At 54.8% G+C, this 23301-nt stretch overlaps 4 protein-coding genes across 6 annotated transcripts; 1 reads left to right on the top strand and 3 right to left on the bottom strand.

Annotated features, from left to right (window-relative positions):
- Window positions 1-1118: 1118 nt before the first annotated feature.
- PSMB6 (proteasome 20S subunit beta 6) lies at window positions 1119-3173 on the bottom strand. Its single transcript, XM_043582834.1, has 6 exons — window positions 3009-3173; window positions 2511-2578; window positions 2047-2178; window positions 1802-1931; window positions 1462-1606; window positions 1119-1336 (listed from the first exon to the last, which is right to left on the bottom strand). Exons 1-6 carry the CDS (start codon window positions 3108-3110, stop codon window positions 1194-1196), a joined length of 720 nt encoding a protein of 239 aa, XP_043438769.1. The 5' UTR covers window positions 3111-3173; the 3' UTR covers window positions 1119-1193.
- A 5832-nt stretch (window positions 3174-9005) lies between these two features.
- Window positions 9006-10562, bottom strand: GLTPD2 (glycolipid transfer protein domain containing 2). Of its 2 annotated transcripts, XM_043582833.1 has the most exons (4): window positions 10457-10562; window positions 10284-10348; window positions 9859-10025; window positions 9006-9770 (listed from the first exon to the last, which is right to left on the bottom strand). In XM_043582833.1, the coding sequence occupies exons 1-4, from the start codon at window positions 10560-10562 to the stop codon at window positions 9233-9235; spliced, it is 876 nt and encodes a 291-aa protein (XP_043438768.1). In that variant the 3' UTR covers window positions 9006-9232. The 2 variants fall into 2 exon arrangements, with proteins under 2 accessions (XP_043438768.1, XP_043438767.1); XM_043582832.1 differs by having other exon boundaries at window positions 10284-10562.
- Window positions 10072-13418, top strand: VMO1 (vitelline membrane outer layer 1 homolog). The gene is made up of 3 exons (XM_043582835.1): window positions 10072-12546; window positions 12676-12791; window positions 13061-13418. The coding sequence occupies exons 1-3, from the start codon at window positions 12349-12351 to the stop codon at window positions 13356-13358; spliced, it is 612 nt and encodes a 203-aa protein (XP_043438770.1). The 5' UTR covers window positions 10072-12348; the 3' UTR covers window positions 13359-13418.
- Window positions 13419-14267: 849 nt separating this feature from the next.
- On the bottom strand, window positions 14268-20787 carry TM4SF5 (transmembrane 4 L six family member 5). 2 transcript variants are annotated; one of them, XM_043582837.1, is made up of 5 exons: window positions 20412-20787; window positions 15280-15360; window positions 14805-14941; window positions 14506-14620; window positions 14268-14359 (listed from the first exon to the last, which is right to left on the bottom strand). In XM_043582837.1, the coding sequence occupies exons 1-5, from the start codon at window positions 20583-20585 to the stop codon at window positions 14345-14347; spliced, it is 522 nt and encodes a 173-aa protein (XP_043438772.1). In that variant the 5' UTR covers window positions 20586-20787; the 3' UTR covers window positions 14268-14344. The 2 variants fall into 2 exon arrangements, with proteins under 2 accessions (XP_043438772.1, XP_043438771.1); XM_043582836.1 differs by having other exon boundaries at window positions 14437-14620.
- Between the last annotated feature and the right edge of the window lie 2514 nt (window positions 20788-23301).

Below are 23301 nucleotides of genomic sequence, written 5' to 3' on the forward strand. Positions count from 1 at the left end.
GTTGCCATCTGGCAGACAAGGCACAATGGTGGCTTGGATCAAGACAGGGGTGTGGCGTGAGCGTAGCAAACACACAGAGTCGTCGAATCGCTAGGTTGTGCCCCTGAAACTCAGGTAACATGGCTTACGGAAGAGCAACGTGCCAGTGACAGGAAGTGGGTGGGGAGTGTTCAGGCTCAATGCAGAGTGTAAGGGGATGAGAGGAATCCAAGACGCCTTGAGGAAAGAGGACCGGGTAAACAGGTTTTGCAAAAAAAATCAAAAGTCGTCTATGGGTTATTTTAAGCTTGAGGTACATATATTTGGGATCAGAGGGCCTTCTCTGCTCTTTTCCACTTGATCCCAGACCTACCCACCTCCTCAGGAAGCCTCCCGTGTAACCTCCCAGAGTCTCCAGGGCAGGATCATATTCTAGAACAAAGTTTTCGAATGTGGTATTCAGTTCCCTTATCCACAGAGTGGAGGAAAGTTTAGGCAAGGCTGAGAAAGCCAGGCACTGCTAACAAGCACCCTTGAACTCCTTTCGGCCCCTGGCCCGAGTGGGCACAGACTCGGGGGGCCAGAGTCTACTCTCAGCCTCCCATCCAGGCAGCTAAAGACTGATTTACCATCGCACCTCTGTGGGGTTCACAGCGGGCCCACAGGACTCCCAGGGGCCGTCCTCTCCCACCCACCCACCCGACATCCGTCTTAAACTCCATCTGCAAACAAGGCCCACCTTTCTCCCCAAAGCCACCGTAGCCACAGTGCTGCTCCTGGCAAGATGAGGTGACAGAGACGGGTGTGGAAAGAGGGGACCGTGAGCCTGAGCCGGAGGCAGGCTGAGGGGAGGTAACCCCAGGGACGGTCAGGATTCTGAATCCCACCCTGCGCCTGAACAGGGAAGGGGCTGGTCATCAGGTGGGAGCCTCCGTTTCAACCACACCTTGGTGCCCCAAGGACCTGGGTGTGGTGGGGGAAAGGAAGTGTGGGGGGATGGTCTGGAGAAAGAGGTTTGAAAACCACTCTCACCAAAGTTTGTCTCCAACTCCCCCCCCAGCTCAGAGCAGTGGTCCGTACAGGCGGGCGTAGGCCGAACAAGTTCAGGCCCGAGGTCAGGAAAAGAACCTCAAAGCAGATTCTTTTTGACAAAGTATTTATTGAATTTTACGTCGCTATGGGGTGTCTCTTATTGTATCCTAGAATTCTAGGAATCAGGGAGGCGGTAACGTGGCGATGGTGAATTTGGGAATCTGGTCCCCCAAAAGTACCCGCCGCTCCACCCCTGACTCCTCGATGGCCGCCAGGCGGATCACACCTCCGCTGGAGCCGTCCCGTTCCATGGCCAAAGCGAGGGCTGTGAACAAACGAAGAAAGCTGGGGTCAGGGTCAGGTGCTGGGATCACTACAAGGAATGAGGAGTGTTGGCCTGGCTTGGATAAGAGGGTTGACGTCCACAGGCCCAGAAACCCAAGTTCTCACCATTGGCCGTGAATTGTAGACACTCTTCCTTGGTCATGCCTTCCCGGTAGGTAGCGTCGACATAGCCATAGATATAGGAGCTCCCAGAGCCCCCAATGGCAAAGGACTGTCTTACCATCATGCCCCCCATGGGCACCGAGTACACCTGCCAGACGGAAGGAGAAAAGTCACCAGTTGTACCCTCTGCCACACACGTACATACACCCGCCCATGCGGGTGGTCTGAGATGAGTTGACAGTAAGGGAGGTAGAGACTGGGAAGACAAACAGAAAATGGCTGCGGTAGGGACAGGACCAAAGGCATGGCTCCAGGGCTCTGATGGGGGTTGGGGGTGTCTCACCTGCCCTCCTTCTTGGGGGTCCCAGCCCGCAATGATGATTCCTGCCATCAAGTCTTCCCGGTATCGGTAACACATCTCCTTAAAGAGGCTGGCGGCTGTGTGCACCAGCGGAGGCTCATTTAGCTCAATGCTAGAGGGGGAGGAGAGTGACAGGAGAGGCAGTGTCGGGATCTGGGAGTTAGACCATTTAGCATCCCAGGTCCCAACTCCCTTCAGGTACTTGCTCCTCCCCTGCCCACAGGTACCTGTGGAAACCGAGCTGATACGTGACAGCATCAGCTACTGCCTGGGTATCTGCTGCTGAGCCTGAGCGGCAGCAGAAGATACGGTCATGAATAGGGGTCAGCTTGTCAGTCACTCGATTGGCAATGTAGGACCTGCAGGATGGCAGAACAGTGAGGGGGCGATCCCGCTGGCCTCCCACCTCCATCCCATTACTACCCACTCCAAGGGCTCAGAACAGGCATTCCGGCATTTCCTATCAGTTCCCACCCAAACGGAAGCTAGCTGGAGACCAGACTTTTGCAAACATTTCAGCCAAGGGGGAGGAGGGAAACTGGGAAGGAGTGGGAGCTGGAACAGATCCTTATCTCCAAGAAGGGAAGAAACCTCCCTTCCCACGGTGGACTGTGGAGGGTAAGGACGGACTGTCAGGCAAGGAAAGAAGGGAGAGCGGGGATGACCTGCCACGCAGGTGTCCTGAGCTCACCCAGTGGTAGTTCTGGAGTCGGCTCCGAGAACCACGCCCCCTTCAAATTGCACGGCCATGATAGTGGTCTGCGAGAAACGAGAAAAGGGGTGAATCTGGGCCGCTTCCCATTATCCAGCACACACAAACTTTCAATGATCCCTCAGTGCGGTCCCTGGAGTCCGAAAGTCGTGCGCCACCGACCCGTTATCAAAAATCTCGTGGGGGCCCCAACACGCCGCGGAGTAGCAGAATCCCAATCCTGAAATCCTCAGAGGCCCATCCCGGCCTTAACCACCCCTCCCCCCCCCCCCCCGTCCCGCAAAATGCCAGCGTTCCACTCTTCAGCCTCCCCTCCACCTCCCACCGCTCTCCAGCATCTTCAGGATACCTCTTTCCTGCTGGAACAGAGCACACCACCTCCCGCCCCCGCCGCCAGTTCGCCGAGCCCCCTCAGCCCTCATCGTTCCATCGCATCAAGCCTCGTGCGCATCTCCCGAACCCCGGGTGCCTCCTCACCCCTGTGGAGACTTCCCGGCTTTCCCAGTCGGGGGCAATAGCCTCGGGACCCCAGGCTGGGACAGACCCCGCTCCTCCAGCGGATACTAAGGTGGCCGCCATCTTCCTCCTCAGCCACTGCCACAAAGCGACTGTCGTAAAGCGCTCTGTCACTCTCTCTCCAGTCGTGCTGTAAAGCCGTCTGCGGGCGCAGCGAAGTCACGGTTGACGGCGGAAGGGGAAAGAGTCGCGCAGGGACGCATCTTTTGCGACAGTGAGCGCTTGATGGCAGCGTGGCAAGCAGACCCGGCGAAAAGCGCCCCGGCCGGCGTGCGAGGCCTCCGCTTCTGCGCGGGACCGACTTACTGCGATGGGCGTCGCAGTTCAGAGTCTTGGAGACAGACGCGAGCGTGTCTCAGTTAGAGTGACAGCGCTGTTTTCATTTCTGTTAGGTATGGACGTCGGAGTATATAGCAGGAGTAGCATTGCTGGCTGATGCAGAAACGATACTTAGCATTTCGAAGAACTGACAGTTTGCACAGCAGCTGCCCCGTTTGACATGCCCGCCAGCCCTGTGTGCATCGTGACATTCCAACTTCCCCACATCCTCACTGCCTCCGTGCACTTTTAATTTTAGTCTTCCGAGTGGGCGTGAAGTGGCACCTTCTGTGCTCCCCCCCCCCCATTTCCTTAATGATTAGCGATGTTGAGCATATTTTCATGTGCTAACTGACCATTTGTATATATTCTTTGGAGAAATGTCTATTCAAATCCTTAGCCCGTTTTATTTTTATTTTTTTAAGTAATCTGTACACCCAACTGGGGCTCGCAGAACCCAGAGATCAAGCGCTGCATGCTCCAGCGCCTGAGCCAGCCAGGTATCCCCAAATTGTGTTACCTTGTATGATTATGATTATGATTATGATTATGATTATGATTATGATTATGATTATAAGAGAGAGAGAGAGAGAGAGGTTGAGAATCTTAAGCAGACTCCAGGCACAGCGCTGAGCCCAACGCATGGCTCAATCCCACGACCCGGGGATCATGACCTGAGACAATATCAAGAGTTGGACGCTCAACAGACTGAGCTACCCAGGCATCCCTGGGTTATCTTTTTATTGTTAAATTGTAGGGGTTCTTTTTTATATTCTAGATACTATGCCTTTATCATAGTATATGATATGCCTTTATATATGATTTGCAAGTATTTTCTCCTATACTATAGGTTGTCTTTTCACTTCCTTCGTTGGTGTTCTTTGAAACACAAACATTTTAAATTTTGATTAAGTCTAGTTCCTCTATTTTTCCTTTGGTTACCTGTGCTTTTGTCGTTATATCCCTGAGACCTTTGCCTAATCTGAGGCAACAGGGATTTCCATCTATGTTTTCTACTAAGAGTTTTGTAGTTTCAGTTCTTACATCTGTAGGTCTATGATCCATTTTGAGTTCATCTTTGTATATAATGTGAGGGAAGTAGGGGCCCAAATTCATTCTTTAAAAAAATTTTTTTTAATGTTTGGACAGAGTGTGAGCAGGGGGAGGGGCAGAGAGACAGGGAGACACAGAATTTGAAGCAGGCTCCAGGCTCTGAGCCATCAGCACAGAGCCTGACGTGGGGCTCAAACTCATGAACCGTGAGACCATGACCTGAGCCGAAGTCAGAAGCTTAACCGACTGAGCCACCCAGGCGCCCCCCAAATTCATTCTTTTGCAAGTGGATATCCAGTTGTTCAAGCACTGTTTGTTGAAAAAACTATTCTTTTCTCTTTGAGTGGTCTTGGCAGCTTTATCAAAAATCAAATGACCATAGGGGTGCCTGGGTGGCTCAATCGGTTGAGATTCCGGCTCAGGCTCAGGTCATGATATCGCGGCTGATAAGTTCAAGCTCCACATGAGGCTCTGTGCTGACAATTCAGAACATGGAGCCTGCTTCTGATTCTGTGTCTCCCTCTCTCTCTGCCCCTCCCGCACTCACGCTCTGTCTCTCTCTGTCTCAAAACTAAATATAAACATTTAAAAAAAAAATCAAATGACCATGGTATACAATCTGTTTTGTATGTGTTTTGCTAGTATTTTGTTAAAGATCTTTTTTACCTGCATTCATATAATGTATTGTTCTGTAGTTTCTTGTTTTTTCTTGTAGTATTTTTGGTATCAGGGTAATCCTAGCCTCATCTAGGGAAGTGTTCCCTCCTTTTCTATTTTTTAGAGTTTCTGAAGGATGGACATTAATTTTTCTTTATTTTTTTTAATTTTTTTTAAACGTTTATTTATTTTTGAGACAGAGAAAGACAGAGCATGAACGGGGGAGGGGCAGAGAGAGAGGGAGACACAGAATCAGAAGCAGGCTCCAGGCTCTGAGCCATCAGCCCAGAGCCTGACGCGGGGCTCGATCTCACAGACCGAGAGATCGTGACCCGGGCTGAAGTCGGACGCTTAACCGACTGAGCCACCCAGGTGCCCCTTTCTTGGTTTTTTTAATGTTTATTCATTTTTTGAGAGACAGAGACAGAGTGTGAGTGGGGGAGGGGCAGAGAGAGAGGGAGACACAGAATCCCAAGCAGGCTCCAGGCTCCCAGCTGTCAGCACAGAGCCCGATGCGGGGTTTGAACTCACAAACTGTGAGATCATGACCTGAGCTAAAGTTGGCCACTTAACTGAGCCACCCAGGCACCCCATAATTTTTCTTTAAATGTTTGGTAGAATGCATCAGTGAAAACATCTGGGCCTGGGCTTTGTGGGAACTTTTTAAATTACTAATCTGATCTCTTTATTTATTATAGGTGTACTCATATTTTCTGTTTATTCTTGAGTCAGTTTTGGTAGTTTGTGTCTTCCTAGGAATCTTCCATTTCATCTATGTCATCTACGTTGGCCTACAATTGTTGATAGTATTCCCTTATACTCTTTTTTATTTCCATAAGGTTGGTAGAAATGACCCCTCTATCATTCTTGATTTTCGTAATGGGAGTCTTCTTTCTGTGTTGGTCCAGCTATCGGTCGCCAATCTTGTTGATCTTTTGAAAGAACCGACTTCTGGTTTAATTGTTTCTCTGTATTGTTTGTCTTCTAGTTCCACTCTGATCTTTATTATTTCTTTCCTTCGGCCTTTTTTTTTTTTTTTTAAGTTTTAGCTTGCTCTTTTTATAGTGTCTTAAGGAGGAAGATTCAACTAACGATTTGTGATCTTTCCTCATTTTTAACACAGACATTTACAGCACATTTCCCATTGAGAACTGCTTATGCTGCGTCCTTAAGTTCTGGTATGTTTTCTTTTCATTTTCACTCATCTCAAAATGTCTGCCCTTTTAGAAGTGTGTTGTTTCATTTCCACATTATTTGTGAATTTCTCAAATTCCTTGTTGGTATCGATTTCTAGCTTCATTTCGTTTTAGTTAGAGGATATTCTGTGACTTCAATCTTTTTAAATTTACCGAGACTTTTTTGTGACCTCACGTGTGGTCTCTCTTGGAGGATATGGTACGTGCACTTGAGAAGAATGTGTATTCTGCCGTTATCGTGTGGAGGGGTCTTCCAGTGAATTTGCCATACTCTTCTACATACCACAGCCGGGGCTGGTTTCTGTATTGAAAGACTGATCTAAATAATCCCCTGCTTAAAACGAACTCTGGAGATAAAGTCCTATCTCTAGAAGATAGCTTGTAAGGACCTTCTTGAACTTGCTCCTGAACACCTTTCCAAAATCCCATCTCCTCTTTAATTTTTAATTTTTTTAAATGTTTATTTATTTTTGACAGAGAGACAGAGACATAGCATGAGCGGAGGAGGGGCAGAGAGAGGGGGAGACACAGGATCCAAAGCAGGCTCCAAGCTGTCAGCACAGAGCCCAATGCGGGGCTTGAACTCACGGACCGCGAGATCATGGCCTGAGCCGAAGGTGCATGCTCAACTGATTGAGCCAGCTGGGTGCCCCTTAATTTTTATTGTAGTAAAATATAAGTAACATGACATAAAAGTTAACATTTGAACCATTCTTGTCTGACTCAGTAGTATTAAATACATTTACACTAGCGGGCAACCTCGCTTTTATTTTTGACTCTGGGCTCTAGCCATCTGAACCATTTCTAGTGCTGATACGTTCATTTAACAAAAAGCTATTCAGTGTCTACTAGGTGATAGGCACTGTTAAAGGCACTGGAGGTACACCAGGGAATGAAACGGACAGAAATTCCTTGCCCCATGCAACTTACTTTTCTCGATAGAGACAAAACAAAACAAATGAGTACAATATACAGCATATTAGATAGTGAATCATATTAAGAAAAAAAAAAAAGCAGGGAAGGGAAACAGGAAGTGTGTGTGTGTGTGTGTGTGTGTGTGTGTTGAAGAGACATTTGAGTAAAGTCCAGAAGAAAGTAAGGAGGGAAGTCATTTCTCTATTTGGGGGGAAAGCATTCTGGACAGAGACAATAAGTACAAAGACCTCGGGGCAGGATCATGCCCGAAACAGTGAAAATGGAAGAGGTCAATTTGGCTAGCACACAGTCAGATCACATAGGGCCTTTACAAAGCTCTTCATCATTCTCACCTGAAAATAGGATTCAGAAAATATCCTGCTCAAATTAAAATTTATTTTTTCATCTGAGTGGAATAGGAAGCCATTGGAAGGTTTTGAGTTGGGAAGTGACATGAGAATGGGATCTATATTTAAGGGATCACTTTGGTTGCTCTATTGAAAACACACAATGGGGGCGCCTGGGTGGTGCAGTCGGCTAAGCGTCCGACTTCAGCCAGGTCACGATCTCCCGGTCCGTGAGTTCCAGCCCCGCGTCGGGCTCTGGGCTGATGGCTCAGAGCCTGGAGCCTATTTCCGATTCTGTGTCTCCCTCTCTCTCTGCCCCTCCCCCGTTCATGCTCTGTCTCTCTCTGTCCCAAAAATAAAATAAACGTTGAAAACACACAATGAAGGGGGTGCTGGAAGGCTCAGTCCGTTAAGCGTCCAACTTTGGCTCAGGTCAGATCTCATGGTTTGTGAGTTCGAGCCCCCACATGGGGCAACCTGCTATCAGCCCAGAGCCTCCTTTGGATCCTCTGTCCCCCTCTCTCTCTGCCCCTCCCTGCTTGCTCTCTCTCTCTCAAAAATAAACACTAAAAATTTAAAAAAAGAAAAAAGAGAAAACACGCAATAGGGACACCGAATGTGGGACAGAGAGACAACTTGGAGGCTCTTAGGATAACCCAGGTCCTAGACAGAAAGTTGGACTTGACAAGGGTGAGTGTGGGATGGTCAGAATCTGACAGATTAGATGTGGGTATGATGAAAGGGAAACAGGAGAGTCAGGGCGACTACAAGTTTTTGGTTTCAGGACCTGGAAGAATGGAATGGTCATTCACTGAGCAAGGAAAGACGGTGAAGGGACTATTTGGGGGAGGGAAGGGCAGTAGAAGCTCCATTTTGGACATGTTAGGTTTGTTATTTCTCGTAGGGATGCAGCCAAAGATGGCTAACAAGTCGGTGTGTATAGACGATTCTGGGGTGCAGCGGGGAAAGTGGGCCAGGCTCACGACCGGAGACTTCCCAGTGTATGAAATCCGCCACGCTCACTATTGTTGCGGGAGTGACCGAGGAGTCTTTTAAAACCTACGTTATTCAGCTGAGCGCCGGCTCGGTTGTGAGGCCTGACGCACAGGTTTTAGGCTCTCGGTGGTGACAGGGGAGGGTGCCGTTTATTCCCAGCGACGGGGAACGCGGGGAGAGGCGCCGTCCGGGAGGAGGCGCCTGGATCCGTGTTGGACGTGTTGCATCTGCGGGGTCTGCGGGCGCGTCCAGGAAGGAGCTGGCGGCGCGGGGGCCGGAGCTCGGCGCACAGGTCTGGGCCGGAGGCTTGGCACGCCGTTGGCGACTGCGGCCTTGGGAGCGGTTGAGACGGGGCCCCGGGGGAGCGTGAGTCTCCCGGCTGCCGGGAACAGGGATGACACATCTTCCCACATCCATTGTTTTCGATTTCCCTTAAGCGCCTGCCGTCACCGCACAAGACGCCCTACATCCACGGCTACCAAAGAATGCTTTTATTCCCTACAGCTCCTCCCCGCCGCGTCCCGCGACCGCGGAGAGACGGAGGGGCTCGGCACCCACCCACCCCGCCGGGGGGCGGGCCTTCCAGACGTGGCGTCATACGTGGGCGTGGCCGTGGCGGCCCCGCCCCTGGCCGGGCCCGGGTGGGCGGCGGGCCGAACGCGGGGCGCCCTCTCCACGTGGCGGGTCCCGACCGCGGCGGGCGTCAGGCCAGCCCGAGCAGCCCGCGCTCGGCCAGCAGGCCCTGGGTGCGGTTGTAGACGGCCTCCAGGGTGGCCGCCGCCCGCGCCAGCGCGGCCCGCGCCTCCGTCTCCCCGGCCCCCGGGCACGCCAGCCCGAGCCAGCGGCCGCGACCCGGGAAGGCGAGGAAGGCGAGGCGGGCGGCCTGGCGCACGAGCCAGGGGTGGTGCGGGGCCAGCGCCGTGCGGTACGCGTCGCCGCACTGCACGCCGGCCTCCGGGCCTCCGGGCGTCGCGGCCGCCACCCGGTGGAGGCAGAGCTGGGACCAGCGCAGCGCTCGGTGCAGCAAGAGCAGGGTCCGTGAGCCCGAGGACCTGGCCGGGTCTCGGGGGGCGATCCCGGGCCGCTCCAGCAGTCCCGCCCGCCGCTCCCACGCCGCCATGGCCGCCAGCGACGAGTAGTGCGCCGCCTCCGGACCGTGCACCCGAGCCTCTAGGGCTGTCACCTTGGCGGAGGCCTCGTCCGTGGCGAAGGCGAAGATGGAACCGAGGGGAGTTAGGAACCTGTGGCGGGGGGAGAGCGCGGGCTGGAGAAGGGGCGGTGGAGCCGCTGGGGGGCGGGCCCCGGGGGGCGGGGCGGGAGGCCGCTTACCTGACCAGCGCCCTCCATCCGGCCAGGTACTGCGACAATGCCAAGTCGCCTTCGGGGTTCAGACTGGCGCGAAACGGCTCCATCACGCGGCCCAGCACCCCCTGGGGGCCCTCACACGGAGGCTCTTTCCACTTGGGGGCCTCCAGGGGGCCCGACTGCCGCCGGACCTGGGGATAGACACGGGCGGAAGGGGGCGGGAGCAGAACCCCTAGCCAGCTGGGCCTCCTTGGCCAAGCAGCCCAGTCGGGCCCTGCAGAAGTTACTCCTAAGGTCTGGCTGGGATCTCTCCAGCCGCACTCGGCTGCTGACGCGAGAGGGGAGACGAGGAGCAGGACCCGTCCTTCCCCAGACCCCCAGCCTGGTCCCGCTTCCCGCCATCAGGGTCCCGCCCGGAGTTCTCCGTCTCAGCCCTGTCCCGAGCATACCTGGACAGGCGGCGGTCCTTCGGGATTGCAGGACTGTGCCCAGGACCTGCACCCTGAGACGACGCCTGGGGAGGGGCGAGGCCGAGCGGTGAAGGCTCGAGGAGGGGGCCTTAGGTCCCCAGCGCTTGGGTTCCTGGTGCCTCCCAGGGCAGATGAGGGAAGGGACCACTCACGAAAGCTCCGAGCACAGAGATAAAGCAGCAGCAGCGAGAGGACAGCAAGAGGAATCGCGTGGCGGAAGTAGCGCCGAGACACCTGTGTTAGCAGCGCGACCCCCATGGCTGGGGCGGGGACCACCGCCCCCTCGTTAGCCCCAAACCAGTACCTGTCCCTCGGCCTCCTGGAGGCGAGAGAAGTCCGAGGTGCCCTGAGGTGCTAAGGGTTAATAATTAACCTACTAAGTCCCCTTCCCCTGTGCCCTTTGCTCCAGAGGACAGCATCTCTGCGTGCAAAACCGGATGACTAGGATTTGGGGGATTCCCTAGCAAGTCTCTGCGTTTGCCTTCCACGTAGGCCAGGTTGTAGTAAGAGAGGCTGGGCTGGGAACGACCCCCCCACTGAGCAGTGATGTGGGCCCTACATCAGCACTGGCCCGAATCCCCACCACTGCACGTTCGAATCCGAGGATTAAAATGATAATGTACGTGCAAACACTGTAGGTGGAAAAACTTACCACAATTGCTTCATAAATGATAACCTATGAAGTTCAAACGTAGGGCACCTGGGATCCCGGAAGCACCCACTTCTAAATTCTCTATCCTGTCTCCAGGGGACCTGTCTTCTGGGTGCTTTATACTTTAGGCTTTATCTGGTTGCATTTTTGTGGCTTATTATTTTTTAACTCCAGGTTGGTTCTGGTTTTGCTGGTTATTCGTGTGTGTGTGTGTGTGTGTGTTTAAAAAGTAATCTCTATGCCCAACATGGGACTTGAACTCATGACCCCAAGATCAAGAGTCGCACTCTACAGACTGAGCCAGCCAACGACGCACCACATCACACCACACCCACCCCCTGCCCCTTATTCTTCAAAACAAACCTTGTGAACTATTTCCACATCCAGGCCCTGTAGTAGGCCTCAAAAAGACAAAAGTGCCTTCACAGAGCTCAAGATCCATTGGAAAATTTATCATCTGTTTCCTTGATTTTCTTGGCTGCTGTTCTATTTACAGCACTGAGAATATTGCCTGGGCCAAAACCACATTATTGGTATATAAATATATATTGAATAAACACAGGAAAGCGTGAAGGACAGGCACATTGGGTGGTGACCTCATGACAAATCAGAGCCATTTTTTCCCCCCAAGTTAGGAGTCTGCCTAGTGGTCATGGCGGGGACAACATTCAGGGAAAGGACACAGGAAGCAAGGGAAGAAACAGCCCCCCCCCCCCCCCGTTCTTAGGGGCTCTCAATCCCCTGTCTGTAAAAGTTCTTGGAATTGTTCCTGTCTGTGTATTTTCTTCTCAGGGGAAGGGGGACCCCAGATTCTCTGGGAGTCTGGGCCCCAATCACTAACAAGATCCTTTCTGGCTACCACAATTCATGGATTCTTGCCCTATCTCTCCCTCGAATGCTCCCCCAAATCCTGGAGGTCAGGAGAACCCCCACCCAGCATTTCAGAGTCATTGCTTCCAACCCTAGACATGGGCTCCCCGTTTCCCAGTGTTGGAATGTTCCCCAGCTTGCTGACTGTGACCTTAGGCAAGTTGCTTGTCATTTCCAAACCCCATTTTGCTCATCTGTGAATAGGAAGGGTCATTCGCACCTCCTTAAAAGGGTTGTAAGGATTAACACACGCCTGCAAAACGCTGACCACAATTCGTGGCCTATAGTAGATGCTCTGTAGGTGGTGGTTAACTCAGCTGGTCCGCTCTCTCTGCCCCTCCTCCTCCGGAGAGGGGAACCTCCGTCTCCCAGAGCAGAGAGTGGAGTCTGCAGGGTTCTGGGAGCAGATTAGTTTCGGGTGTCACTTAATCCAGGAGGCCCTTCCGTAACCGGAGACTTCACAGGGGCAGAGGTGGTATAAATCTGCATAAGGGGCCCAGCCCGGCTCTCAGAGGCTGCAGGATGGACAAGGGTGCCTCAGCCAAGCTGCTGCTGCTGCTGCTGCCGCTGCTGTGGGCCACCTGCTATGGACATGCAACAGCCGACCACCTGAGCGGCTACACGTCGGTCATCGAGGTGACCAACGGGGGACCCTGGGGCGACTGGGCCTGGCCTGAGATGTGTCCCGATGGATTCTTCGCCAGCGGGTTCTCGCTCAAGGTGGGGATTCAGGCTGAGATCTCTGAGGAGGGGGAAGATGCACATCCCCTCACCTCCCCACCCGCTGCTGGGGAACAGAGGATGGCAGTCTTTTAACTGGTCCTTGCCCTTCTTCTCCTCCCCACCCAGGTGGAGCCCCCCCAGGGCATTCCTGGCGACGACACTGCTTTGAACGGGATCCGACTGCACTGCTCACGCGGGAACGCGGAGCGCAACACGCAGGTGGTGGAGTCCCAGTCCGGCAGGTGCGGGACGCGGGCCAAGGGCCCCCGAGAATGGGGATACGCCCTTCCCCTGCGTTACACACACACACACCCTCCGGGCTAGAATGTCCCCCCGGGGCTGTGGGGCAGTGTGGACCTGGGGACTGGGTGGAAGACCTCCCTGGTCAGGTGACCACACCCAACGCACCCCGGGACGCGTAGCAACTGGCGACAAGTCCCCCGTCCCCGGGGCTGGGCTGGGAAGGGGGCGGGGCAACCGCGGAAGCATCGCTTCTCCCCCGCCCTCGTAGGTGGGGCGCGTGGAGTGAGCCACAGTGGTGTCCCGGCGGTAGCTTCCTCGTGGCTTTCTCGCTTCGCGTGGAGGCACCCACGGCCCCCGGGGACGACACGGCGGCCAACAACGTGCGCTTCCGCTGCTCCGACGGCACGGAGCTGGAGGGGCCCGGCCTGGCCTGGGGCGACTTTGGAGAATGGAGTAAGGCCTGCCCCAAAGGCATGTGCGGTTTGCAGACCAAGGTCGAGCGGCCGCGGGGCCTCCGAGACGACTCAGCCCTGAACGACGTGCGTTTTTTCTGCTGTCGGAGTTGACCGGGTCGCCCGCCCCGAAGCTAGTCCCACCTCTCGCTATTAAAGCTTCTCTGTCTTGGCTTTGGTCTCCTTTGTTTCAGGGGTGGAGGAAACTGCGTCCTAGTCTTCCTCCCAGCCCACCACTGGGCCAGGCCCAAATTCGGGTTCGGTCTGGGGAGTCCAGGCAGGCCGCTGAAAGTCACGGACCCACACAACCCAGGAAAATGCCCTTAAACACAATTTTACGTGCAATTAAGGAAGTCCCTGCCTTTCTGAGGGCGTCTGCAGACACATCGCCCCGGTTAAGAGCCCAGACTGTTTCCTTTCTGAAGCACCGGTGACCTCAGATTAAGACACTTCCGCCAAATTGGGTTCTACCAAACGCTATGACACCTTGAGTTTTCATTTTCTAGGGCTTACTCTAGCTTGTCTTTTCCACATTCTCCTTCTTTTCCCTACGAAAGTCAAAGAGTGGCTTTTGATGTAGGGATTGCCAAGTTAGGACCGTCACGCTTGCTTCTCTCTTGCTGGAACCCCCTGGCTATCCGGACGGTTAGGCCGTTCACCAAATTTCCGCTTCACATTTCACTTTCTCGGACTTCATCTTATTTTAAAAAGTCCCTCCCTCAGCCACTACCTAGCCCATTACCGGCGTGTTTTTTAAAAAGGGAAGTCATCTATTGCCTTTGAAAAAACGTGCCCATCTCACGCCCCTGGAATGTGAAATTCTTTGAGCGCCTAGAACGTGCCTGTCTTGCTTACCACCTTATTCGGGGGCACGCCAACGGCTCAGTAACTACGTGTTAAGAAAACTTGCGGGGGGCCACAGAGGAGCGCCCCGAGGCCAGGCGTGTCTGGAGGCCCTGGGACGTACCCACCCCCCCCCCCCGACCCCCCAGCGCAGAGGGCGCAACCTGAGACGCGCACGCGCACGAGAGCTCAGAGGTTTATTCCAGGGCGGGGAGGGCCGGCGGCGTCCGGGAGCGAGCAGGGCGGCGGGTGGGGCCTCAGCGAGGGGCGCCCTGCGGGAAAGACGAGGTGAGGACGCGGCCAGGGAGCCAGGGGGTCCTCGCCCCGGCTCCCCCCCGCGCCGCCCCACCTCCTTCTTCCTGCAGTCGCCGCAGAAGACGCCGAGGCTGGCGTTCACCAGCTGCACCCCGCACAGCACCAGCTCCAGGCACGACACGAACACCAGCAGCGAGAAGAGCGTCACGTTCCAGTACACCACGCGGGGCGGTTCCTCGCACGCGTCCCACAGCGTGCGGTTGCGCAAGTAGGAGCCTCTGCGGGCGGGGCAGGGTCACGTGAGAGAGCGAGGGCACGTGGAGGGCCCTCCCCCAGCCCCGGCCCCGCGCAGGCGCCGAGCGGGGGTGGGGGGGGCGGCAGGCTCCTGGGTCCCCGCCGGGGTTCCCGATGCAAGTGGCAAAGGCAGGGGGCGAGGGGCGGCGGGGGCGCGCGAAGCCTTACGGGACGTCCTTGAAGTGGTAGTCCCACTGGCCGTTTATTAAGCATTTGGGTCCGGTTCGGAGCCCGACTCCCGACACCGAGAGGCAGTAGATGGCGCCCAGCGTCCCGAAGGCCGAGGAGAAGACGGAGCGCAGCATCTGGATGCGGGGTGCGCGGCGCGGTGAGCGGGGCCGCGCCCGCCCCGCCGGTGCGCGCACCTTCCCTCGCCCGGCTCGAGGCTCGCGGAGAATCCGTCTCCCGGCGAGGCCCGGGGCTTGGCCTTAGCTGACCCCGCGGGCCCGCGGCCGCCGACGTCCCCGGGGCTCGCGGTCCCCACCGCAGGCCCAACGAGGCCGAAGTTGGCGGGGCGACGGAGGGGCGCGGTGGCGCCCGGGACTCCGCAGGGGAGCTCCTGTGGCTCGGGGGACCGTGGCCTCAGGTCACCAAGACCTGTGCAGAGACCGAACCCCGAATCCCGCCCTGATTTGGATCTTACCCTGCAACGATTTCCACAGCAGCCCGCGCCGCAGCAGCCCTTGCCCCCTGCGCGGACGGCGGCGATGCCGGGACACAGCACCTGTGGAGGAAGGACAGTGTGGCAGCCAGCCCCCGCCCGTTCTCAGCACCTTCCTGCCTCGGCGCTCACCTCCTCCTGGGGGGCTTAGGATGCCCTCAGCCCTTCGGACTGTAGGAAGACCTTCTCTCTACTGCCCCTGCAGTGCATTGGGGCTCTACCTCAATTTATCATTATTTACGTGTCTACTTATCCGTGTTCACATGGCCTCCACGAGGTAAGGCCCCATATCATGATGTCCTCTGCAAATCTTGACACACAGCAGGGGCCCTCCTGAACCGGAGTCAGGGGGCTTGGGGTTCATGCCAACACCCTCCATGAGTTGATTCATCTCTCGGTCTTCCAGACCCACCTCACAGGGCTGTTCTCAGGCTTTATTTAAAAAAAAAAAAAAAGTTTTTGGGTGGGAGGGAGGGGTGGGTGGGTGATGGGTATTGAGGGGGGCACCTGTTGGGATGAGCTTCGGGTGTTGTATGGAAACCAATGTGACAATAAATTTCATAATAAAAAATATTAAAAAATGTTTTTAATGTTTGTTTTTGAAAGAGAGAGAGCGTGAGCAGGGAGGGGGCAGAGAGAGAGACACAGAATCAGAAGCAGACCCCAAGCTCTGAGCTGTCAGCGCAGAGCCCGACGTGGGGCTCGATCCCAACGTGGGGCTCGAACTCACGGACCGCGAGATCATGACCTGAGCCAAAGTCTGCCGCTTAACTGGCTGAGCCACCCAGGCGTCCCGTCAGGATTTATTAATGAAATAACAGGTCCGCCTGATGTCAAGACTGGCTCAGAGTAAACGGTCACAATGACCAGAAGTCCCCTGAGCAGCAGGAAGGAATCGTGTTGGAGGGTCTGGCGAGCTGGGATTATGCGGAAGGTGGAGGAGAGCGTTAGCGAATGCTCTGGTAGGAAGTGTAGGGCTCCCCAACATACCGCCCTGGCCTTTTCTGTCTTCCTGTCTCCCTGTGGCCTTCGTCACAGAGCCCGTCCCCTCTCAGGGTGTCACCTGTCGCCTGGAACAGTACCCACCTCCAGCTTCAAATGTAACTGCTCAAGGATACGTTCATGTCAGTGTCTAGGTTTTAGCTCACCCCAGCCAGCCTGCTACTGACCTCATGATTTCCCCCCCAGGCTCCCCCAGTTCGCCTCCCTGTGACTTTTTGTTCATTTCCATCAGTGGAAATATTCTGTAGGTCACCCAGGCTGATCAGCTTGAATCCTCCACACCCAGCCAGACCTCGAGTCTTCTCGCCTTGTCCTTTAATGGTTCTTGAATCTGTCTGTTCCTTGGTCTGCGGGGTCAGTCCCCAGCCCCCTCCCTCGAGGATGATGTTCTCAGCCCCTCTGCCAGGTTTCCATACCTCTTGTGCCTCCACATTGCCGCGCACTCCACCGAAATGTTGCTACCCCCGGAGTAAACGCCTCTCCACGGGTCTTGGCTCAGATCCCTCAGGGTCTCCTCAGAGAGTAGCCCATCAAGGCTGAGCTCTAGAAGGCATTCGAGGCTTCTCACTTTGGCTCTAGCCTTATCTTGTTGCACCAGGCCAAGTTCTTTGCCCAGCGCCCATCTCTGGAATTTCACAGCGGTCTGGATCTGTGCCTTGCGTGAACCAGCGTTGCGTTCCTCTCTCGGGGAGGGGCTGAGAGTTCAAGTTCTGTTGTCTCATCCGTAGGGACCTCATAGAAACACTCGCAGAATTGGATGGGCTTCCTGCCAGGTGCTTCCTCTCTCCCCTTCCTAGGCTCTTGGCGTAGCCTCTCTGGGTAGGACACTGGCTGGGAAGCTCGTAGATCCGAAGACCTCGAGAATTGCCTTTGGGGTTTACCAGTTTCGAATGACCTACCTGCTGGAGATTTTTACTTTCTTAGTCAAAGTGTTTGTTTCTTTTTCTCGTCCAAGCTCCTCTGTCTTAACTCTGTGCCTACGTCTACTCTGCCAAGAGAAGTATCTTTGCCAAGAGAAGCATAGAAGGAAACGCTGGGATTATAGCTCAAATCTGCTTACTTGGCCCCCGGCCCATTCTCAGCCACTATCCACTCTCCTGGACAACTTCAGTGACCTCAGTCTGGTTCTGCTTCACCTACTGACTCCTTATTCCCCACGGGAGCCAGTGGTATCTTTTTTTTTTTTTTTTTTTTTTTTTTTTGGAGAGAGAGACCGAGCACGAGTGGCAGAAGGGCAGAGAAAGAGGGAGACACAGAATCGGAAGCAGGCTCCAGGCTCTGAGCTGTCAGCACAAAGCCCGACACAGGGCTCGAACTCATGAACTGCGAGGTCATGACCTGAGCCGATGCCGGACAGTTAACCGACTGAGCCACCCAGGCGCCCTGCCAGTGGGATCTTCTCAAATCCAGCAGGGTATGGAGCTACTAATACGCTCATAGTTTGCTGATGGGAATGAAATTGGTATACGAATTTCCGAAAACGCTTTGGCAAGATCTGTTAGCACTGAATACTTGCATAACTTAAGAATCAGCAGTTTCGGGGTGCTCCGTCAGTGAAGTGTCTGACTTCAGCTCAGGTCATGATCTCACGGTTTGTGAGTCGAGCCCCACATCGGCCTCTGCTGTCAACATAGAGCCCGCTTCAGATCCTCTGTCCCCACCCCTGCCCCTTCCCCCACTTGTGCACTCTCTCTCTCTTAAAAGTAAATAAACATTAAAAAAAAAAGATCAGCAATCCCACCCTTAAATATCCATCCAGCATCAGTGCAAACGTAAGTTCACCTAACGACATTTACAGGAACATTTATAGCAGCGTTACTTGTAATAAACCGAAATTGGGAGCCTGTCCAAACATCCATCAACGGTAGGATGTTTAAATGAATTGTGGTATATTCACACGCTGGAATGCACGACAAATAACAGACTAGAACTCTCTATAATGATAGGAGGAGCCTCACAGACATATATTGAGCTGGAGAAGCCAGACACAAAATTACTACACCGTATGATTCCGTTTGTGCAAAGTGCTGAATGGGCCAAACCAGCCTGCGGGGCAGAAGTCGGCGTAGTGGGGACTCTTGTCGGTGGGGGGGGTAGCGCCTGGTGAGGGAGGCACGTCTGGGATTCTGGTAACGACCTGTGTCTTGGTCGGAGTGCTGGGTACATGGGCGGGGTCGCTTTGTAAAAACGCATTGAGCTGCCTACTAAGGATCTGGCCATTTAGCTGTAGGACTTAAAAAAAATTCAAAAAATTTTTCGAAGGCTCAAAACAAGGTAAAACGTCCTTCACTGGTTTCCTGTTGACTTCATAATAAAAATTCACGTTCCTCACAAGGGTGGACGTGCTCTGGCCGGTGCCCACGCCGGATCTCATCTCATTAAACCTCGGGTGCACTGGCCTCTCACGCAGTCAGAGGTGCAAGCTTGAGGCTGCGTACTTCCCAGTCCCCTGTCTGCGGGGCAGACTCCTCACTTTTGTCTTGTGGGTCGCAGCTCGGATGGCGTCTCATCGAGGCCTTCCTTGAAAATGCTATAAACCAGCGCCCGGCTGACTCATTCGGTAGAGTTTTCGACTCTTGATCTCGGGGTTGTGAGTTGGAGCCCCACGTGTGGCATAGAGTTTACTTAAAGTAAAAAACGAATTTTTTTTTTTTATATATAAAAGTAGGAGCGCCTGGGCTCAGTCGGTTGAACGCCCGGCTCTTAGTTTTGGCTCAGGTCATGTACTCACGGTTTGTGAGTTCGAGCCCCACATCGGGTTCTGTGCTGACGGGGTGGAACCTGCTTGGGATTCTCTCTCTCCCCCTCTCTCTGACCGTCTCCTGCTCTTTTTCTCTCGAAAATACATAAACAGTAAAAGAAGATAAAAGTGTACTCTTGCCTACAGATGAAATTTAAAGGAGATAGTAGGTGATGATTAAAATGAAAACAGAAGACGCTGTGAGCAGTGGCATTCCGCCTGCCCTCGGAAGGAGCCCTTCAGGACAGCGTCCTGCTTTCTTTCCTCGGTGAGCCCTCTGATCTGAAATCCTCCTGCTCATTTGTTTGCTTTGTTCGCAGACTATTAATCAAGCCCCTGTCGAGTCCAAGGCCCCGGACTAGGCACTCGGCACACAACAGGTGCCACACAGTAGCCAGCAAAACAGGCCGTCCTTGCTCTCACCGGGCTTCCTTCTCCCTTCCTCGATAGTGTGTGTCCCCCACCACGGGCCCAGCTTCAGGGAGAGCAGGGACTTGGCCTGTGTCCCCGTAGTGTAGTGTCGCTTAGGAGTGGCCCAGGGCCTGGAGGTGGGAAGAACACAGCTGGGAGTGAGCATGGGTAGGGGGGGCATCCTCGGTGGGGGGAGGGGGCTCCCCCAAAGCAGGCTGGTTGGATTGTGGGGAGGGGAGGGTGGTTGGGTCTGGAGGAGGGGTGGATGTGACACCGGGCGAGGGAGGAGTGTCACTGTGGTCAGAGAAACAGGCAAAGGTGAGCCCTGTCCCCGGGAGTTTCGTCCATCAGAGACGTGAGGGGCTGTGCTGGGGAGACCTCTGGTCTTTGGGCCCTTGAGGATGTTAAACTGCCCTGACCTTCCAGAACAGGAGGGCTCAGAGGATGGGGTCTGGAGCCCCCCCCCCACTTCTGACAGACACAGGGTGCCTTCTCCGCCACACTGGCCTGGGTTCTGAGTGTGTGGGGTGCAGGGTGGGCATCCGGGAGCACAGACTGGGCCACAGGTGGGATGACCCCCCTGCCACCGTGCTCCCGGCCCCAGTGTCCCCGCACCCACCCTCCGTGTCCCTCATCATCCTGCCCAGATAACCCACTTTGACCTGGCACCGGGCCCTTGTAGGGAGGCGTCCTCAGCATCTGCTGCACCAGCAGGGACGGGGGAGGGGGGTCAGGGGGGCGCAAGGAGCACATCCTCCCTCCCTCCCTCCTTCCTCCTCTTTTCCCTTGGACCTTCAGCTCAGGACCCCGGGGCTCCTCCAGGACTCGCAGGTGCTCCGTTTCAGGGGGCAGAGGGGAGGCTCCAGGCCCCCACCACGCCGCGGCCACCCCTCCCCGGGCAGCTGTCCCCCCCCCCCAATGATCCGAGCCCCGCAGAGTGGCCCCCGGGCCGGCCTCTCACCATCAGGCCCCCGCCGATGAAGCCGGCCATGAGCCACACTTGCAGGCTGAGGTGGCCGTCGGTCCAGGTGGTCTTGCCGCCCGGCACCAGCAGGAGGGCATTGGCCAGGATGCAGAGCAGGGACAGGGGGATGAGGGTGAGGCCCACGCAGCGGGCACACTTCCCAGTGCACATGGTGGGGCGCTTTCGAGGAGAGCCGGTGAGTGAAAGTGAGCCGAAGGGACTCCAGGCCGGCGGCTGAGGAAAACAATTCAGGAGCAAGGTACAAAGGTTGGGACAGGGGTGTGGCAGGCACTGGCAGGGAAAGAGATAAGGGAGAGCGGCAGGGGAGCCGGCAGAGAGCAGGCAGAGGCCCAGGGGCTGCTGCCTTGGGGTAGCGGGGAGGCGGTGGGAGGTTGGGGAGCCTGACACAGGAAGTGGCCTGAGGTCAGCGTGTGCTTCCTCCTTTGGGTGCACACCTCTCTGCATCCCCCCCTCCCCGTCGCGTGTGACAGCCCAGGCCCCGATGCCCTGATTCTGGGATGCCTCCCAGGCATAAGGGGTGTAGTGATGCCCCCCATCACTCGTGGTGGGTCGTGGGGATTCAACAGGACAGCGTGAGAAGTGTTTTGTAAGCAGGGATGCGCTAAGCAGATGTGCGGTGGCCCTGTCCTTTCCCGTGGTCCCCCGGGGAGGGGCCCTCCTGGAAAGAAACTAAGAGGATGGCGGGGGACCCTCGGTGTCCCCTCCACATCTCCTGCCACTGTGTGGTTATCAAGCCCTCCTCCTCCTGGTGAGGCCACCGCCTGTCTCTCAGGGTGGGACCGATTGATTAGAACATTCTATGCCTCCAGCCTCAGTGTTTGATTCAGAGATGGCCACAGGATCCAAGCTGGTCCCGTGAGAGTTCGTTTCTGCTTTGGGTCATCGGCCTGGGGTCCTCGAAGTCCTGTTTCTGTCAGGGATGCTGAAGTTGCTGGTGGTGGCCGACACAAGGGAAGGCCTGCCTGCTGGGGAGCGGAGTCAGTCGAGGGGAAGTTGCAAAAGCTGGAGACAAACAGTCCTGATGGCATTGTCTGAACTTGCAGATCAAGCCATGCCTGAAGCCTGATCGGTCCTTCAAGGTGTTGGCGAGCCAGTTTGAGAGGCGTTTCTGTCAACTGCACCGTGGAGAATCTTTTTCCATACGGAGATGCATTCCTGAGGCCCCTGCTGTGGGCAGGGCCCGGGGGCGTGAGACCCGGCTGTGGGCATCGTGGGAAGCAGAAAGGAAAGCGTAGGCCCAGGTAGGATGTGGAGTGTGGAGGCGGGGTGACAGGACATCAGAGGGACACCTGAGAACATCACGCACACGGCCACACGGCCGTGTCCAGCCAGTGGCCTCTCGTGTGGCTGTTCCAAGCAGCCCACTGAAGCCACTAGAGAGGCATGGACAGTGCAGAAAGCTCACTGCTCAGATGAATGCCAGACTCTGGGAGGGACTCCTCCTATTTATAAGACAACCGGATGGAGAAAAACCTATGAAGAATTTGCCTCTTGAATCAGAGGGTACCTAGAACAAGAAAATACTTTGAACTTCCCCCAACGCCCCGCCTCGGACTCACGGACACGTGACAACTCGTATTTGGTTTTGCTGAATGCCTTAAAAACATTTCCACGTTATTTCTGATGTGTCTCTTCATTAATTTTTCTGTCTCTTTTCATTAATTTTTTTTTTTTTTGCGTTCTCCTGTGTTCCAGAAGGCATATTTGAAATCCTGGTAATAGTTGCTTGTAAGCATTGCAGAAGTATTCTTTTATTATTTTTGTATTTAAAAATTTTTTTAATGTTTATTTTTGAGAGAGAGAGAGAGACACAGCATGAGCGGGGGAGGGGCAGAGAGAGAGAGAGAGAGAGAGAGAGACAGAATCTGAAGCAGGCTTCAGGCTTTGAGCTGTCAGCACTGAGCCCCACGCAGGGCTCGAACCCACGAACTGTGAGATCATGACCTGAGGTGAAGTTGGACGCTTAACCGACTGAGCCACCCAGGTGCTCCAAAAGTATTCTTAAAAAAAAAAAAAAGTTTATTATTTTTGAGAGAGAGAGAGAGAAAGGGCATGAGCAGTGTAGGGGCAGAGAGAGGAGGACAGAGGATCCAAAGCAGGCTCTGAGCTGACAGCAGAGAGCCAGATGTGGGGCTTGAACTGACGAACCAGGAGATCGTGACCTGAGCAGAAGTTGGACGCTCAACCAACCGAACCACCCATCCCTGCAGCCTCCTTTGACGGGTTCGGTACAGCTGGTTTCTGTGCTGGGCTTTATAGCTTATGGCCAGAAGTGATGTTCACTGTCAGAGCAATATCGTGTCCCCCAGTCGAGGGCCTTCCCACTGCCCGCCCTGAGAGGGACTCAGCCCTGCCCCCACAGGCAGAGTGGGATCCAGAGCAATCTACGTATCTGTCTACAGGTTCATCAGCGCTGAGTCTGACAGGTGGGTCTGCTTTTTAGGTGAGTAAAGAGACAAAGAAGCAGGTGAGGGGTGGTCTACAGGTATTCCTGATGTTACGTTTATACAATTCTCTGTGTCTAAAATAGTGGCAAAAATATCATAGGGATGGGGCGCCTGGCTGGCTCAGCTGGAAGAGCACGGACGTGACTTGATCTCGGGGCTGTGAGTTCAAGCCCCGCGTTGGGTGTGGAGAATACCGAAAACAAGCAAATTTTTAAAAAAACCAAAGGGATTGTGAAAAAAGTTCTGCAAAACAAGCGAAGGGCTCATCATCCTGGAGACTAAAAGGAGAACGCTGGAGAAATATTTACTTTAGGGTTTGGATGGGATTTTCAGGAAGGTTTTCGCCAGGACTCTCTCTGGGAAGCGGGAGCAGAGTACCGAGAAAGAAAGGGCCGCGATGAGAGGGCGCCCCCACGTAT

Source organism: Prionailurus bengalensis, chromosome E1 (assembly GCF_016509475.1).
Source record: "Prionailurus bengalensis isolate Pbe53 chromosome E1, Fcat_Pben_1.1_paternal_pri, whole genome shotgun sequence".
In the NCBI taxonomy this organism is placed as follows: Eukaryota; Metazoa; Chordata; class Mammalia; order Carnivora; family Felidae; genus Prionailurus; species Prionailurus bengalensis.

What these genes read in the sequence shown, in the direction of transcription:
- GLTPD2 (XM_043582832.1), bottom strand. Translation starts at nt 10,562, where the DNA reads ATGGGGGTCGCGCTGCTAACACAGGTGTCTCGGCGCTACTTCCGCCAC. An exon ending in AAGGACCGCCGCCTGTCCAG is followed by an intron (nt 10,026 to 10,283) that starts GTATGCTCGGGA and finishes GTCTATCCCCAG; the next exon opens with GTCCGGCGGCAGTCGGGCCC. An exon ending in GGATGGAGGGCGCTGGTCAG is followed by an intron (nt 9,771 to 9,858) that starts GTAAGCGGCCTC and finishes CCCCCGCCACAG; the next exon opens with GTTCCTAACTCCCCTCGGTT.
- VMO1 (XM_043582835.1), top strand. Translation starts at nt 12,349, where the DNA reads ATGGACAAGGGTGCCTCAGCCAAGCTGCTGCTGCTGCTGCTGCCGCTG. An exon ending in CCAGCGGGTTCTCGCTCAAG is followed by an intron (nt 12,547 to 12,675) that starts GTGGGGATTCAG and finishes CTCCCCACCCAG; the next exon opens with GTGGAGCCCCCCCAGGGCAT. An exon ending in GTGGAGTCCCAGTCCGGCAG is followed by an intron (nt 12,792 to 13,060) that starts GTGCGGGACGCG and finishes CCGCCCTCGTAG; the next exon opens with GTGGGGCGCGTGGAGTGAGC.
- PSMB6 (XM_043582834.1), bottom strand. Translation starts at nt 3,110, where the DNA reads ATGGCGGCCACCTTAGTATCCGCTGGAGGAGCGGGGTCTGTCCCAGCC. An exon ending in GCCGGGAAGTCTCCACAGGG is followed by an intron (nt 2,579 to 3,008) that starts GTGAGGAGGCAC and finishes CGTTTCTCGCAG; the next exon opens with ACCACTATCATGGCCGTGCA. An exon ending in GACTCCAGAACTACCACTGG is followed by an intron (nt 2,179 to 2,510) that starts GTGAGCTCAGGA and finishes GCCATCCTGCAG; the next exon opens with GTCCTACATTGCCAATCGAG.
- TM4SF5 (XM_043582836.1), bottom strand. Translation starts at nt 20,585, where the DNA reads ATGTGCACTGGGAAGTGTGCCCGCTGCGTGGGCCTCACCCTCATCCCC. An exon ending in GCTGTGGAAATCGTTGCAGG is followed by an intron (nt 14,942 to 15,279) that starts GTAAGATCCAAA and finishes CCCCGCATCCAG; the next exon opens with ATGCTGCGCTCCGTCTTCTC. An exon ending in TACCACTTCAAGGACGTCCC is followed by an intron (nt 14,621 to 14,804) that starts GTAAGGCTTCGC and finishes CCCCGCCCGCAG; the next exon opens with AGGCTCCTACTTGCGCAACC.